Source organism: Neophocaena asiaeorientalis, unplaced genomic scaffold (genome assembly GCF_003031525.2).
Source record: "Neophocaena asiaeorientalis asiaeorientalis breed wild unplaced genomic scaffold, Neophocaena_asiaeorientalis_V1.1 scaffold150, whole genome shotgun sequence".
NCBI classification, from domain to species: domain Eukaryota; kingdom Metazoa; phylum Chordata; class Mammalia; order Artiodactyla; family Phocoenidae; genus Neophocaena; species Neophocaena asiaeorientalis.
This window is the reverse complement of record NW_020176571.1, coordinates 752,395-770,155: the sequence shown is the minus strand read 5'-3', so window position 1 is coordinate 770,155 and position 17,761 is coordinate 752,395. Positions and strand designations below refer to the sequence as shown.

Sequence of the window (17,761 nt, the reverse complement as noted above, 5' to 3'; positions counted from 1 at the left end):
CCGGGGCGCGGAGTTGGGGCGGGGAGGACGCAGCGTCGGAATCCGAGGGAAGCGATGGGATCCCGGCGGCCGGATGGGAGGTGGTCGGCGAGGTCCCACCAGCTGAACCCCTGGGGCGTGAGGGACCGGGTGGCCTTGGTCTCAGTGTAGGCCATGCCTTTGAGCACCAGGCTGGGACCTCCGCAGGCACCAGGGCAGCTTTAGCCTCTACTTCGTCCGGTGCCCTTTCCGCTGGGCCGTCCTGCATCTCCCTAAGGCCCTTGAAAACCGAAGGAGGAACCAGGCCGCACTGATTAAAAGACCAGGACCGGGAGCCCCAAACACATATTTCTACATATTCATGTGCCCTGCTCTCGGTTCAGTGACCGGCCCGGGGGGAGGGAGCAATTTCCAGTGAATGGAGCAGCTCTCTGAATATAAATGCTTGGGAAGAAAGGAGCAGGAAAAGGACGGTGCGTGTGGCCCCAGCCAAGAAGGTTTTCAGTATTCTCTGACGTTCTTAAAGCGGGAATGGGAAACAATAGGAAGAGGCAGCTAGCAGAGGAAATTAAACACCTAGAGGTGCCTCCGTGGAAAATAGGCCCAAAGCTGCGATGGTGAATGCTACAGACGGGGCTGTGGACGGGAACACAGCAGCCCTGCAGCTACAAGTGCAGAGCTCTGTACAGCCAATCCACGGCAGATGTGGGGTTTGGCACCCACAGCCCGCCCCGGGCACACACCGGGTCCGTGTCCAGTCGCCATGCAGTGCAGCAGGTGTGGGGGGCAGCTGAGCTCCGGGGTGTGGTCTCAGCTCTGCCATGTGGCCTGTGTGATCTTGCACCGGTTGTTTCACCTCTCTGACCCTAGGATTATCCAACTGTAAAAAGGGACCAACATCTACCTTCCCAGGCTGTTGTATTAAGAGAGGTCACGAGTTCAAAGGGTTTGGCCCAATGCCTGTCACGGAGTGTGTTAAAGGTAGCTGGTGTGATCGTCGCAATTCCATTTAGCTCATGTCTCAAGCCCCGGGAACATTTACTCACAGCACAGGCTACTAACGACTGTTTTCTGGGCTGGAGCCCTTCCCGAGGCCGCGTTCCGAGCTCAGCTCCCCGACAGCTCTGTGCTTCGCGACGCGCCAGGGAGCAGAGCAGCTCTCGCTGGGAGCAGCGGTTCTTGGAGCTGGTCACAGGCTTCACGGTGTGAGAGATTCAGCCCTGCCCGCTGGCGCCAAGGCCACCCACACGGGGCAAGGGGGAGCGAACAGCGCACGTGGCCCGCATCCATGAGCGTCACAGCGGGTCCGGCGATGTCAGCACGGAGCCGGTCCAGGTGAAAAAGCGGGCTGGGAGCTGCCAACTGCTAATGGGACAGATTACAGCCTGGCTCCCAGCTCTCCCCCAGGGAGGACACCAGCCAGCCGCTAACCTGAAAGCTGGCCCACAACTCCTGCTCACGTCAACGAAGCAGTAGAAGAAGCGGGAGCAGCTGACGCAGGCTGAGAACTGGGCTGCCGAGGGGACGCTGGCGAATCTGTCCCCACCCCACCCCAGACCTGCTGCCCTGGCCACCCGCCCAGCTCCCTCCTGCCCTTGCCCATCAGGCCAGCCCTCGCCCAGGGTACCTCCTGAGGACAGGTTTCCTCCCTGGGAACTTGGGTTGTACCAGCCGTTTGAAGTCATCCTTGCATTTCTGGGAAATGAACTTCAATTGCTCAGAGTAACTTCTGTATGAGATTCTTTAACCCAATTTCTTTCAGGTCTGAGGCTCTGAATAAAAAGACCACAGACAATAAGGGGAAGAACTCAGGGCACACGACAGAGTATGCTGGTGGTCTGGGTACCAGAGGGACCTCGGCTTTGCACTGGGTTATGTCTAAATCTGTGTACACACTTGGGCGCATACTCGCACACACACAATCACAGAGACCCTTCGCTTCAGCCCGTGCTGGGCTTGACAAAGATGTGGCTAGGATGAGAAGAAGGAAGTTAAGACTTTCTCGTATATAAAGTAAGTACAAACATCCCTCAAGGATCTGGAAAAGGGAAAACACAGTCACCGAGCAGCTCCTAAGCCCCCGAGTTCTGTGCTTACATCTTACGTGCGATACCTGGGGACGGAGACAGAAGGAGGGTGCCCTGCTCCCAGCCACACAGCTCGTCACGGGCAGGCCTCTGGCTCCCAGCCCAGTACTCTCACCCACCTACCACGCTCCTTCTCACAAGCCTAGGATGGCATCCTGGGAGTCAGGGAAAAACTAAGCAGTTTTCAATCCAAACGTCATTTCCCTGAGCACCTGTTAAACCTTACCTGTCATTGGGTAAGGCTCGTCTGGAGACCTGACACCCTCATCCTCCTGGGGCAGCGGCAGATGGGCCGGGAGGGAGGAGAGACGCCCCCGTCATCTCAGCAGCCCGGGAAAGCGCAGCGGGCAGGGCCAGCCCTCCCAGCACCGAACCAAGGCCCAGTCCTCACGGACCCACCATCTGTTTGTCAGCCTGCCCTCTTCCTTCCACAGCGAGAATGAAGGGCAGGGCCGAAGGGCGCTGTCGACGAGCATGTGGGGCCTCACCGGGGCCCCCCGTGGAAAGGCCCAGCAGGCCCTCTGGGGCCCAATCTCACAGTCACGGTGCCGACTGCCAGAAGTGGAGGGGAAGTGGGCAGGGGGCTGTGGCCAGAGCAGGACGGGTCTGCAAAGCTTCGGCGTACTAGGAGCTGAAGCCTCAGAACTCCTTGGAGAGTCTGTGACGATAACACTCCAGCTACCCCACTGCAGAGCGCCCCTAAGGCCCGGAGCCAGGCTGTGGCTTGGACCACCCCATGGACGGCCCACAGCGAGGCGCTACCCTCGCGGGCAAAGGAGAAGGTCCGGCATCAGTGCCTGCAAGTGTCACTGAGCCCCTGGCCTGGGTGCCAGGGCTCCAGAGGCTAAAAACAGCAAGTCCTTTCCTAGGAGTCCAGGCTGGGAGGGGAACAGACACATAAACAAGAAAGCACAGTCAAGTATTGTGAAGGTTATGGCCAAATTCTATATGGGGCCTAGAGGAGCAAAGGACATGAGCACTGTTGGGAAGGGAAAGCAGAGGCTGGTTAGCAGCTGGGACGTGGACTCGGGACTGGTGGGCATTTCAGGGAGGAGCAGGACAGACGGAGGACACACAGTGTGATGTCGCCAGGCAACGCCGAGGAGTTCCGGATGCTTGGCTTCAGTATGAAGTACAAGGAGAAGGGCATGATGGGTAAACGGAGGGGATAGGCAGGGCCAGGTCACAGAGGACCTCGGGAGCCAGGCTGAGCTTGGGCTACATTCCAGGAGAACAGGGACCTCTTGAAAGCAGACATGTCACATGGACAGATTTGCGTCATAGAAAAATTACTTTGCAGCAGAACCAATGGGCTGGAGGGGAGAGAAAATGGAAGCAGAGACTGTTCCATTCTGGCCATATTGTGAACAAAATGCGTAAGACCTCCCAGCTTACCGAAAACACCAGGTAAAACCGAACAGTCTAAGTGCACAGTTAAGAGAGTAAGATGAACCCTGGGGGCCGTCCATGAAGAGGAAGCTGGAACGGCGAGTGAAGTGCATGACGCTCCAGATGTGTGGTTGGTCTGATACAGCGGGGACCAGCCACAAGCAGCTACCTAAATCGGAATGTGTTTAAATAAATATCAACTGGGACTTCCCTGGCCATCCAGTGGTTAGAGCTCCACGCTTCCACTGCAGGGGCCCGGGTTCAGTCCCTGGTCAAGGAACTAAGATCCTGCAGCTGCATGGCGAGGCCAAAGGTAAATAGATGAATAAATAATAATATTATAAATAAATAAATAAATATCATTTGAAATAAGTTAAAATTTCAAATTCAATTCCTCAGTCTCACTCGCCACATTTCAAGTGCTCAGAAGCCCCATGTGACTGGTGGCTACTACCCGGAACAGCAGATACAGAGCAATGGCATCACTGTGGCATGTCCTCTTGGGCAGCACTGGTGGGCACGTGGACACCTGGCATTCAAGCCAAATGAGACAAGAGCACAGGGCTGAGCTTCCTGCATAAATCCAGGACTCAGTGAAAGGGCGAACAGAAAAATAGATCTCCCACCCAAACAGGCAGGCCACAGGCAAATGAATAAGCATTGACCTAGGCTTGAAGTGGCATAAAAATCTCTCCTGGGAATTCATAACCATTGGACTATACCGCCCATAGATTTGAGATTTGCACAATCTCGGGCTGAGAAAGTAACATAAATATTGGCGGTAGGCTGGTAATAACCATGGATACCTAGCGAAAGCAAATACAAAACAGTTCTGGGGGGACATACCGTCAAACCAAGCCTTAGAGGATTCCCACGGATAAAGCACCAGTAAAAGTCAGTTCACGATACCAAACTGCAAAACACACAAGGAAATCACCCATCATGAATGAAAGCCAGTGTATGAAACATATAGCAAGATTAGACCCCCCAGGAACTTCAGGTGATGATGGCTATGATACCAATAGGTTTAAAATGATTAAGAGCATAAAAAAGAATAAAATACTATGAAAAAGAATAGTGGAGAAAAAAGAAGGAATAAGGCAGGGAGAAGTACCTCCAAGAATCACAGTGTGTGGATCTCTGTGAATTTTCTCCCCAGTGAAATAATCATAACTGGTGGAAATTATAAAAAACAACCATTTACACAACGTTGTACTTCAACTATACTTCAATAAAAAATAAATTTTAAAAAAACATTTAAAATTTCTTTTTTTTTTAAATTTGGCTGTGCCACGCTGCTTGCAGGATCTTAGTTCCCCGACCGGGGATCGAGCCCGGGCCCCCAGCACTGGAAGTGTGGAGTCCTAACCACTGGACCACCAGGGAATTCCCCCATTTAAAATTCCTGAAAATTGTCTTAGGGCACACAGCAAATGGAAAAACGTTTATTCAAGAAATCTGCTAAATCTCTTTAAGAACAGTGAGAGTCTGTGGCATTGAAGCCACAACCTGTCCTGTCCCCTCCCCCAGCTCAGTGTGGCAGAAAGTCACCTCCAGGTGAGCGTGGCCAAGAAGGGGCCCCTCCTCCCCATCTGGGAGTGTAGGACAGTAGCTTCTCTCCGGACGCGCTGGTCACTGCATTTCTCATCTCCCCTCTCTCTGCCCCACGGCTTCGTGTGCAGAAACTCTGTTCCACAAAAGCACAGCTGAGAGGCCTGTGGCTCCCTACCTCCACCCAGTCCCCACTTGTAGACTGGAAGCTCTAATCTAGGTGTGGCAGGCCTTGGTTACCTTAACCCAATCTCCTGTCCCAGCTCACCTGTAGGGTAGAGGTTCTGTGCAGGGAGAGGCAAACTGAGAAGACAAGGGGCTACTACCCCCTCCTCCCATCCCCTTCCAACTCATGGAAAAGATGTGTCACTCTAAGAGAAGCAGATTGCTGTACCCAGGTCCAGAGTGTTGGCATGGAGCTTTTGCCTTGGGTGTAGAAACAGAGGGTTCGGTAGCTCAGGCTAAGGGGACTGGCTCACTTGGAACAGAGTGCAGGGAAGTTCAAGCCTAAGGGCACTATTGAAAAGAAGGAAGACCTTGGTGGTGAGTCACTTAAAGGAGGCTGGTCATTCCCTGATGGAACAAGTGAAACAAACCAGCCAGGAGTTTAACAGAGAGACAGCTGAAAAGAACCCGGCTGGGGTCAGAGCAAGCCTCAAAGACTGGTCTGAAGAACTACCCCTGCAAAGGGGCCCAACTTTATCAGATCAGATGTGGAGCAGTTTATGTCCCAGGACATTGTCAAAAATGACAGAGCAATCAGGTAGCAATTAGTGGAGCCTAACAGTTCAGTGTGATACCAATAGAGGCAAAGCTGCCGGAGGTTAACAAAGAGATTGGGGAGGTAGACAGCTAGTGGGAAGCAGCCGCATAGCACAGGGATATCAGCTTGGTGCTTTGTGACCGCCTGGAGGGGTGGGATAGGGAGGGTGGGAGGGAGGGAGATGCAAGAGGGAAGAGATATGGGAACATATGTATATGTATAACTGATTCACTTTGCTATAAAGCAGAAACTAACACACCATTGTAAAGCAATTATACCCCAATAAAGATGTTAAAAGAAAGAAAGAAAGAAAAAGAGTGATTATGACAAAAAAAAAAAGAGATTGGGGAAAAGACAGTCAATGAGAACCCAGCTAACACTGTGGCCATCCCAGGGGGCAGGGAGATTTGTGTACACATCAGAGGCTTCACACCACAGGAAAAACAGACCTCACTGAATTCATCTACCCATATCACTAAATAACAAAAAATCAAGTACCAATAACAAAAACTCCTGGCTGGGGGATGGGGGAGGTAAGGGATCACAGTTTCCAGAGTTGCTACAATATATTATCTTAAATGTCCAGTTTTCAACAAAAAATTATGAGATATAAAGAAATAGGAAGTGTGACCCATACACAAGGAAAGAAATACAAACACTAGAAACTGCTTTCGAGGGGCCCAGATATTGGATTTACCAGACAAGGACTCCAAAGCCGCTATTATAATATATTCAGAGAACTAAAGGAAACCATGCTTAAAGAATTAAAGGAAAGTATGATGACAATGTCTCATCAAATAGAGAATGTCTATAAAGAGATAGAAATTATAATAATAAAAAGAAAGAACCAAATGGAAATTTTGGAGTTGAAAAGTACATTAGCTAAAATATAAAACTAATGAGGGACTCAACTGTACATTTGAGCTGGCAGAAGAATCAGCCAACTTAAAGATACACCGATAGAAATTAAACACTCGGAAGAACAAAGAAAAAAGAATTAAGAAAAAAAGGAACAGAACCTCAGAGAGAGATGGGACACAACTGACTTCATCAACATACATACGATGGGAGCATCTGAAGGACAGGAGAGAAAAAAGGGAGCAGAAAAAAGATATTCAGGGAAAAACTGTCTGAAAGCTTCCCAAATTTGATGAAAAACATTAATCTACACATCCAAGAAACTCAAAAACTCTGAGCAGGATAAGTGCAGAGACCCATAGCCAGACACATCACAATCAAAATGTTAAAAGATAAAGACAAAGAGAAAATCTTGAACAGAGCAAGAGAGAAACCACATCACAAACAAGGGAATTCCAAGAAGAGTGATAGTAAACTTCTCATCAGGAAGAGTGGAGCCCAGAAGCCAGAGGGATGACATATTAGAAGTCCTGAAAGCAAAGGTGAAAAAATTCTTACACCCAGCAAAACTATCTTTCAAAACTGAAGGTGAAATTAATACATTTCTTGATAAACAAATCTGAGGAATGTTGCTGGCACACCTGCCTTATAGAAAATACTATATAGAAGGAAGTTCTTCAGGCTGGAAGCAATAATTCAAATCCACACACACACACACAAAAACGAAGATTGCCAGTAAAGGTCATTATATAGGTAATTATAGGAAATAATGTAAATATGTATTTCTTCTCCTTTCTTCTAACTTAGTTAAAAAGCAATACCATCTTTTCATCAAATGGTGCTGGAACAACTGGACAATAACAAGCAAAAAAATGAATCTAGACACAGACGTTACACCCTTCACAAGAATTAACTCAAAAAGGATTCCATACCTAAATGTAAAATGCAAAAGTAAATATGAAAGTCCCAAAAGATAACAAGAGAAATAACCTAGATCTTGGGGTTTGGCAATGACTTTTTACATACAACACCAAAAAGACATGATCTATAAAAGAAAGAATTGGCAAACTAGACTTTATTAAAATTTAAAATGTCTGTTCTGCAAAAGACACTGTCAAGAGAATAAGAAGACAAACCACAGACTGCGAGAAAATGTGTGCAAAAGATACATCTGATAAAGGGCTGTTATCCAAAATATACACAGGATTCTTAAAACTCAGCAGTAAGAAAACAAACAACCCAATATTAAAAATGGGCCGAAGAACCTTAACAGACACCTCGCCGAAGAAGATATACAGATGGCAGATAAGCACATGAAAAGATGCTCAACATCACTTGTCAGCAGGGAAATGAAACTTAAAACAACAGTGAGATACCACGGCACACCTACGAGCACGGCCAAGAGCACTGACAACACCAAACGCTGGTGAGGACGCAGAACAGGGACTCTCGTGCGTCGTCAGTGGGAATGCAGAATGGTACAGCCACTTTGGGAGATAGTTTGGAGTTTTAACAAAACTAAACATATTGCTTTCCAGCAGTCATGCTCCTTGGTATTTACCCAAAGGGGTCGAAAACTTATGTCCACACAAAAACCTGCACTTGGATATTTATAGCAGCTTTATTCATAATTGCCAAACTTGGAAGCAACCAAGATGCTTGGCTCAGTAGGTGACATGATAAATAAACCGGGGAACATTCACACAATGGAATACTACTGAGCACTAAAGAGAAATAAGCTCTCAAGCCATGAAAAGACATGGGGAAACTTAAATGCTGATTATAAATGAAAGAAGCCAATCTGAAAAAGGTTACATACTGTATGATCCCAGCGATATGACATTCTGGAAAAGGCAGAACTATGGAGACAGAAAGAAGATCAGTGGTTGCCAGGAGCCAGGAGGGAGGGAGGGATGAACAGGTGAAGCCCAGAGGACTTTGAGGGCAGTGAGAACACCCAGTATGACACTGTAATGGATATATATCAGTACAATTTGTCCAAACCCATACGGTGGACAACACTAAGAGTGAACCTAACGTAAACCATGGACCTCAGGTAATGATGATGTGTTAATGCAGATTCCTTGATTATAACAAATGTACCATCTGGTGGGGGATGCTGATAGCAGGGTTGGGGGGAGCTATGCCTATGGGCTGGGGGTGGGTGGTATGTGGGAAATCTCTGTACCTTCCTCTCAATTTTGCTGTGGACATAAAACCGCTATTTTAAAAATTGTCTTTAAAAGAAAAGCAATTGCATAAAACCATATAATTATAACTGTATTGTTGGAACTTTAATATACAAAAATGTAATATATTTGCCCATAAGAGCACAAAGGAGGTGGGTGGGAGCGAAACTGTAAGGAAGCAAGGATCTGGCATCAGATGGTAACTTGAATCCTCAAAATGAAGTGAACCGGAAATGGTAAATAAGTTTAGTATGACAAACTTTATAAATATACACTTTCTCTCCCATAGAAGGAGAGTAGACCTCAGCTTCTTTAAGACATAAAATTATATAAAAGTAATCATTGTAAGACTGTATTATTGGGTTCTGTAACATATACAGATCTAATGTGTGAAACAATAATGGTACTAAAAAGGGAAGAGGGCAACAGAAATATATAGAAACATAGTTTCTATATCTCACTGAAACTAAATTGGTATAAATCATAAGCTAAGATGTATATTATTAGCCCTAGAGCAACCGCTAAGAAAATGTTTAAAAGACAGTTTAAAAATCATTAATGGAATTAAATGTTATATTAGAAAAAAAATCTCTTAATACAAAAAAATGAAGATTTTTTTAAAAAGAACTTCAGATTTCAAATATATAGTCATTGAAAAAAATTAATAGATGGGGACTTCCCTGGTGGCGCAGTGGTTAAGAATCCGCCTACCAATGCAGGGGACATGGGTTCGAGCCCTGGTCCAGAAAGATCCCACGTGCCGCGAAGCAACTAAGCCCGTGTGCCACAACTACTGAGCCTGCGCTCTAGAGCCCGCAAGCCACAACTGTTGAGCCCACGTGCTGCAACTACTAAAGCCCACGCATCCAGAGCCCATGCTCTGCAACAAAAGAAGCCACCACAATGAGAAGCCCGTGCACCGCAACAAAGAGTAGCCCCCGCTCAACACAACCAGAAAAAAACCCGCGCGAAGCAAAAAAGACCCAACGCAGCCATAAATACATAAATAACTAAATAATAGATGGATTAAGCAGCAGATTAGAGGCAACTAAAGAGACTTAGTAAATGTCATAACATATCTGATGACGTTCTCTAGAATGCAGTAGAGAGAGCTAGAGGTTGTGACATATAAAAAGAAATCAAAAGACAAGGTGGGTGGATTGGGAAGATTCAAAATATGCCTAATAGAAGTTCCAGAAGGAGAAACTTCAAAGAGTGGGGGAAAGATAACAAAGAAGTTTTGGCCGAGAATTTTCCAAAGCTGGTGGAAAAACTTCTCCAACCCATAGATTTAAGAATCTCAATGAATCCTAAACAGGATCAATAAAAATAAATATGCTCCCAGATGCTCAGATGTGAAACTGGAGAGCATCTAAAGGAAAAGATCTTAAGAGAAACCAGGCAGTAAATCGCAACACAACAGTTAGATTGACAGCAGGCTTCACATTAGAAATAACAGGAGCCAGAATGCAATGGATGGTAAAAAATAAAGCAAAATATGTCAGTAATCACAATAAATGTCCTATTAAATAACAGAGATTATTGGATTAGATTTTTTTAATTCCCAGCTATATGCTTTTATATAAGAAATATCTCTAAAACAAAAAGACAGATTGAAAGTGAATGTTGAAGAAAATATGTAGACATATATATTTTTAATGCATTTATATAAATAAACCAGGCAAATGTTAACTAAAAAAACTGGCATGGCTATATTAACTTTAGGAAAAAAATAAACTTTGGGACTTCCCTTGTGGTCCAGTGGTTAAGACTCCGTGCTCCCAATGCAGGGGGCACGGTTTCAATTTCTATTCGGGGAACTAAGATCCTGCATGCCACACAGCGTGGCCAAAAAAGAAAAGAAAAGAAAAGAAAAAAATAAACTTTATACCCAAGAAAATTATTAGAAATAAAGAATTTCACCATATAGTGATAAAGAAGACAGTATAGCATAGTAGTTAAGGGCACACACGCTAGAGCCAGACTCTCTGAGTTCAAATCCTGACTCCACCACTCAGAAGCTGGGTGACCTTGGTCAAGTTACTTAATTTCTCTGTCCTCAATTTTCTCATCTGTAAAATGGGGACAATAATAGCACCTACTTCATAGAGTTTTTATGAGGGGTAAGTAAATTAATATATTGAGAGCACTTAGAAAATGCTGGCATGTTGTACTATATAAGTATTTGCTGCTACAAAAGAACCAAGTTCCAGAAAGACGGCAAAATTCTGAACTTGTGTGTACATAATAACATAGCTTAAAATATATATAAAGCAAAATGGATAATATTATAGTGAGAAATTGGCAAATACCTAATTATAGTGGGGGATGTAAACACATCTCTCAGTAATTAACAGATCAAACAGATAAAACATTGGTAAATACATATAATACAAGTTTAAACACAAGGTTGATCTAATGGCTGAATGTAGAACTCTACAAAAAATTAGATACCACACACAGTTTACAAATGTATGTGCAACATTTATAAAACCTGATCATATACAGACTATATTCTTTGACCTCAAAGCAATTAGATTAGAACACAGCAACAGAAATATCACCAACCACTCCCCAAACAGTTGGAAAATTTAAAACATTCTTCCAAATAACTCACACAAAAATTAGAAAATACTTAGAATTAAATGATCATGAAAATATTACTTGACAAAATGAATGAGATACAGCCAAAGCAAAACTTAGAGGAAAATGTATAGCCTTAAAATGTTTGTTACAAATGCAGAAAGACTACAAATTAATAAGCTAAGCATTCAAATTAATAAATTGAAGAAAGAACAAGTAAATTCAATGAAAACATAAAGAAGGAAATATTAAAGATAAAAACAGAAATAAGGGCTTCCCTGGTGGCGCAGTGGTTGGGAATCCGCCTGCCGGTGCGGGGGACACGGGTTTGAGCCCTGGTCCGGGAAGATCCCACATGCTGTGGAGCAACTGAGCCCGTGTGCCACAACTGCTGAGCCAGCATGCCACAACTACTGAAGCCCGCACACCTAGATAAGCCACCGCAATGAGAAGCCCGCGTGCAGCAGCAAAGACCCAACGCAGCCAAAAATAAATATAAGTAAAATAAATAAATTTTAAAAAAAAACAGAAATAATAAAAACTGATGTTTAGGGCTTCCCTGGTGGCGCAGTGGTTGAGAGTCCACCTGCCGATGCAGGGGACGCGGGTTCATGCCCCGGTCCAGGAAGATCCCACATGCCGCGGAGCAACTAGGCCTGTGAGCCACAACTACTGAGCCTGCGCGTCCAGAGCCTGTGCTCTGCGACGGGAGAGGCCACAGCAGTGAGAGGCCCGCGTACCGCAAAAAAAAAACAAAAAAAACGCCTGATGTTTAAATACACAAAGATCTGACATGATTTATTAAGAAAAAAAGGGAGAAAACATAAATAAAAGCAATAATAGGAATGAAAAAGATGTCTAACTACAGAAACCGATTATTAATGATGAGAATATTATGAACAATATTATACCACTGTATTTGAAAACTTAGAGAAAAATGGAAAATTCCCTAGAAAAACATGACTTTCCTAAACTAAGTTGAAAAGTCTGAATATACATTTAATTATTAGAGAAATTGAATCAGTAATTAAGTCTCCCCTCCAAAATTTACCGGGTTCAGATGGTTTTGTGTGTTCTACCAATATTCAAGGCACTGAAAATCCCATTTTAAACAAACTGTTCCAAAAATAGGAAAAGATGAAATGTGTCACCATTTATTATTTTTTTTTTTTAATTTTTATTTATTTATTATTTTTGGCTGTGTTGGGTCTTAGTTTCTGTGCGAGGGCTTTCTCTAGTTGCAGCGAGCGAGGGCCACTCTTCATCGCAGTGCGGTCTCTCACTGTCGCGGCCTCTCTTGTTGCGGAGCACAGGCTCCAGACGCGCAGGCTCAGTAGTTGTGGCTCACAGGCCTAGTTGCTCCGCGGCATGTGGGATCCTCCCAGACCAGGGCTCGAACCCGTGTCCCCTGCATTGGCAGGCGGACTCTCAACCACTGCGCCACCAGGGAAGCCCCGTCACCATTTATTTTATGAGGCTGATACAAAATTGATATCAAAACCAGACAAAGGCAGTAGAAAAAAGTTTAACTGTACAGGCCAGTCTCATTTATGAACATAAACGAAATTCTAGCTAATGGTAGACAGCAACATATAACATAACCAATTAGGTTTTATCACAGGAATGAAAGGCAGAGTTAAAGATGAAAAGAAAATTTATGAATGTCATTTACCAAATGAACAGATTAAAGGAGAAAAACATTTATGATCAACTCAATAAATATACAGAAACAAATTGCAACATATATTCATGAATTTAAACGAAACTAAGCAAATCTAATTTTCTTTATCCTAGTAAACAGTAATAGGGCAACAGAGACAGGCTAGATGCCGACTGATCCCAGTTCCTTTTCCTCACATTCCCTGTCCTCTTGGGAGTGGCACTGGAACCACGTGCGTGGTCAGTGGACATGAACAGAAGTGCTGACCACCAAGACCACGTCTCACCCAAGTCCCTCCACGTTCATCCACCCTCCCTCCCTCTTTGAAGATGACAGCATCACAAATGGAAGGAGGCTGAATGCCCGAGTCACCACCTGGAGGGAAAGGCCAAGGACAGCACACAGCCCACGTCAGCCTGTGAAATGAGCGAGAAATACACATTTGTTTTGTTAAGCCGTACTGTCCTATATGTGTTTCTGAGGGCTGTTTTGTCCCATTGGTTTGTATCCCTCCCTCTGCCAAGAGAACACTGTCTAAATTACTGTAACTTTAGAAGAAGTTTGAAATCTGATAGGACCAAGTCCAAGAGGAAGACAGGGATGAACTTCCCCGTGACAAGGCAGTTTTTCGTTTATTTCAGGGGCTTAGTAAGTGCGTTTGTTGAGTGAATAAATGAAGCCAAAAGAGGAAGTTAGAAACACCAAAGGAAACAGCAGACAAGAGGGGACACCCCTCCCCCTGCAGAGAGTGGTCCCAGGATGTTGCGGCTGTGCTGGTAGGGGTATGGCCCAGAGTGGGAGGAGGGAGGGGAGGTTTTTTTGTGGGGGGGCGGTGGGAGTTTCAAGCTAGACCCCTCTTCTCTGCCTCTCCAAAAAGAGAAAAATGACAGAAGGTTTTTGGATCCAAGAGTTGGAGAAGGCTGGAAGCAAAAGCCGAAGCCCTGACAGCTTCGCAGCAGTTCACACCCGGAGACACTCCTCCCACATCCAGCCCCCCCAAGAAGCTGCCAGGAGCGCCAGGCAGAGAGCAGGCAGGCGTCCCCGGGCGACCCAGCCTCGCCACACCACGCGGCACGGGGGAAGTGACAGAGAGATTGGGGGGAAAGAACTATTATAGCCAAGATATTTTAAAACTCCGCCCTCAAGGCAGCGTCAGGTTGCTACAGCAACCAGAGCTCTGCTGGGAGCCCTGACTACCTGCTGGCTAGCCACCCGCCTCAGCCCAGAGGTGTCCTCAGGAGGCCAGAAGCTGCCACCACCATGGGGACGCTGAGAAAGTGCCGGGGTTCAGGACGGGGACCCAAGTGGGCAGCTGACAGTCCAGTCCTGCTCTAGGCTGATGACTTTACTATAAGCATCCACTTACTTCTCGTTCAGAGTGACTCACGGCGTCTCGTCTGTAAGCACTTGGCTGCTTCAAAACACAAAAAGATACCATTTTCACTCAGTCAGACTGAGCAGTGAAGCAGCTGCTTGTGGGTTTCGGTTCCAGGGTGCAGACGAAGCCCCTGAGCAATAAGACCCGTCCGGAGCCAAGTGCCCAGGCCTGCCCTTGGCCCTGCACCTGTGTGATGCTGCTGCAGTCGCCTACCCTCCTGCACCCCATCTGGAGGGGCTCCTGCCACCTTCAGGAAACCGGGAGTAAGAAAGGGAGAGAAAGGGCCCCAGAGAGCAGCTGCCAGCCACAGCGCAGAGCCAGGGGCAGGCACACAGACGCTGTCGCCCCGTCCCTTCCACCTGGGCTCTGGCGAGACTCCTCGGCACGTGGCCACACCGGCTGACTTCCCAACTCCTCCCCTGCTCCCCAGTCACCCCTGTGAGCCTCCTGGGCCCAGGGCAAGCTCGCAGGGCTGTACCCACAACAGCAGCTGCTCCAGGACTCACGGGAAGGGCAGTGGGCTGGCTGAGGGCGGGCCGGGTCCCGGGAGGACATGGCCAAGTAGGACGCCCAGCTGTCAGCCCAGCCCCTCCATTTCCTAACTGACCTCAGATGCGTGGTCACTACCAGGCGAACCCCACGAGGGCAGGTGTGGTTGCCAATGGCTGGTCGCTGCTGTGGCGCCCGGCATGGGGCCTGGCAGCAAGTGGGTCCTCAGTCAGTGTTTCTGAAAGGAAGGGATCACTGGCCTGCCTCGTGCCCTCATTTATAAACCGGGGTGGTGAGAACCGTGTCTCTGCGAGGGGCTCTGAGAGGCTCTGACAAACCCTGGACCAGGGATGCCTGTGTAAGGTGCTCTGGAAAAGGCCAGCACGTGCATCGCAGGCCTCCAGACCTAGTGGCTCAGCGTCCTCCGGGCACTCAGACGGAGAGCCAGTGCAGAGCTCGGTCCCAGGGGCTGAACTGCTGCCCGCCTGCCCGCCGTCCCCTCTACTCGCCTTCCTCACGAACAAGCCCTGATTCTGTCGGCACAGCGGTGTGCCCGAGCCCCGCCTCTGGTCAGCCGGACAGGACTGGAGTCCCCAGCGAGGTGCGCCTTCCGGGAAAGCTCTTTAAAGGGAGTCCAGCCCCACCTGCTCTGTCTTCGCCCTTTCCTCCTCTCTCCGTGGATGCTGGGGCCATGCTGCAGGTGGGCGGGCCTGCACACCAGCACGGTGGGCGAGCGGAGTGCTTGAGACGCCTGCTCCGAACGTCCTGACGCTTAGAAAGCATTCAAGCCACTGTGGTCAGGCTTCTGAAATAGGCAGCTGAACAAATCCCACATGACACAGTGAGGTACCTAAAATAGCTCCTTTGTGGAGTCCACCTCGCCAACGCCAGTCCGCAGACAAGAAGGAGCTGGAGAGGGGAGGGGATCGCCCACGGCTGCATGGCTGTGAGCGGGGAGCTAGGGCCCCAGCCCACCCCCAAGGGACAGAAAGGCGAGAAGCCACAGCTGCCTGCGACGTGGGGCCCCAGGGCCTGCAGGCGCCCGGCATGGGGGTGTGGGGACTCGAGAAGGAACCAGCGTGGACAGTCCTCAGCGCTCGTAGTTTAGCAGAAGACGGGCAATAAGGAGTAAATACAGGTGATGGGGTGATAAGGACCGTGGGGAACATGACGCAGGACAGCAGAGAGCGCTGTTTGTTTTTGTCTTGTTTTTTGTTTCGTGCCGCACCACACTGCACGTGGGATCTTAGTTCCCCAACCAGGGATGGAACCCGTGCCCCCTGAAGCGGAAGCGCGGAGTCTTAACTGCTAGACCGCCAGGGGAGTCCCAGAGCGCTGCTTTTTATAGGAAGTTGAGGGAGTCTCTCCGAGGGGACAATTCCCAGACCCTTAAAAAGGGACAGAGCTTCGCGGATGTCGGAAGGAAGGGAACCGCGAGTGCAAGAGGCCCTGAGGCAGGAGGGCACGTGGAGGACCCACGAAACGTGGAGGGGAAGTGGTGGAACAGGATGGAGGGGGGGCACCTGTGCTGTGGTGAGAAGTCACAGGGGGCCTGACCCTCTGAAAGACCAGACCTCCCATCTGACTGGGCCTGTGGGGTAGACCAGTGGGGAGCGTCTACTCCGGCAGGGTAGACCTGCTGGGGGCGTCGGGGCCTGGAGGGGCCCTGGCCCGGGTGCTCTGCAGGTGAGGCCGGGCTGCACACGGGGAGGAGCTGCTGTTGTCTGGGGGCGCTGGGGGCGCAGGTGGGCTGGCCCAGCCCTGGCGCTCAAGGGCAGGGCACCGCTCGCCTCTCCCTGGAGCCCAGGTGCTGCCCAGGGACAAGGGTTTGGAGAGGGGAGGGAGCAGCTGGCCGGTGCTGCTGGGGTCAGACGGGGCTGTGCTGAAGGGTCTCACCAGGCCACCGCGACAGGGAGAAGTACGAGACTCACGGGTTCAGAGCCGCCAGAGGAAAAGCTCCTTTCTTTCCACGTCAGGGAAGCGGCTACGTCGACGGCAGGGCTCGGGGCTCGCGGCCCAGACTGCGGTGCGCTGGGGTCAGCGCTCACGGGACTGAAATGCCACCAGCGCCTGGGCCTCAAGGTCACCCACCCCGCCGGCCCACGAGCCTTCCCCCACAGGACTTTTCAGTACATTCCAGACAGAGCTTCACAAGAGACAGCAAAATGAATATTTATTACAATTATTTTAACTTAAAAAAATAAGTCCAAAGTCTCTGGGCAATAAGCTAAACTACCATAAAAAGTAGTGTCTAAGAGTGAGTTACAGCCCGTGCTGGCAGCGGGCAGAGGCGGGCACCGCCTCCTCTTCTGCAGAAGACCCCCCAGAGTGAGGACGAGCCTGGGGTCAGGCTGCCAGCACAGGCAGACAGGAACCAGCCTAGAAAAATCTGAGGCTGATACCCAAATGCTACCCCGGGAACAATTGTGCGGCCCCGCCCAGGAGGAGCGAGAGTGTCACCATGCTGGCCGGGAGGCGGGGAGGCGGTGGGCAGGGGGCAGCCAGCGGGCCCACCTCCCTCCCTGCTACAGAGCCCAGCCCTCCTTGCCGAGGACCAGCCGCACGGCCTCGTGCACGTCGCTCACCACGTGGGCCGCCTGCAGGAGCCCCGGGTTGAAGCCAAGGTCCCGGTGCCCATGGAACGGAGGCCCCTCGCCACCCAGGGCGGGAGCGGCGGGCCCTGGGGCCTGGGGGCTGTACACGCCGGTGCACACCAGGATGGCAGTGCAGCTCCGGGCCGCCCCCTCCCGCCTCGTCTGCAGGTGCTGGTGGAACAGGTTGGCCCCATAGATGTCGGACATGGGGTTGTCACTGGGGAGAGAAGGCGCAGTTCAG

General features: G+C 48.9%; 1 protein-coding gene across 1 annotated transcript in view; it reads right to left on the bottom strand.

The window, feature by feature from the left end:
* Window positions 1–17,073: 17,073 nt before the first annotated feature.
* The window catches only part of HDHD5 (haloacid dehalogenase like hydrolase domain containing 5), a 23,257-nt gene continuing 22,569 nt past the window's right edge, over window positions 17,074–17,761 (bottom strand). Inside the window, exon 8 of the mRNA XM_024733120.1 lies at window positions 17,074–17,737. Coding sequence (XP_024588888.1) covers window positions 17,452–17,737 — 286 coding nt within the window. The 3' untranslated portion in view covers window positions 17,074–17,451. The remainder of the gene's footprint in view (window positions 17,738–17,761) is intronic.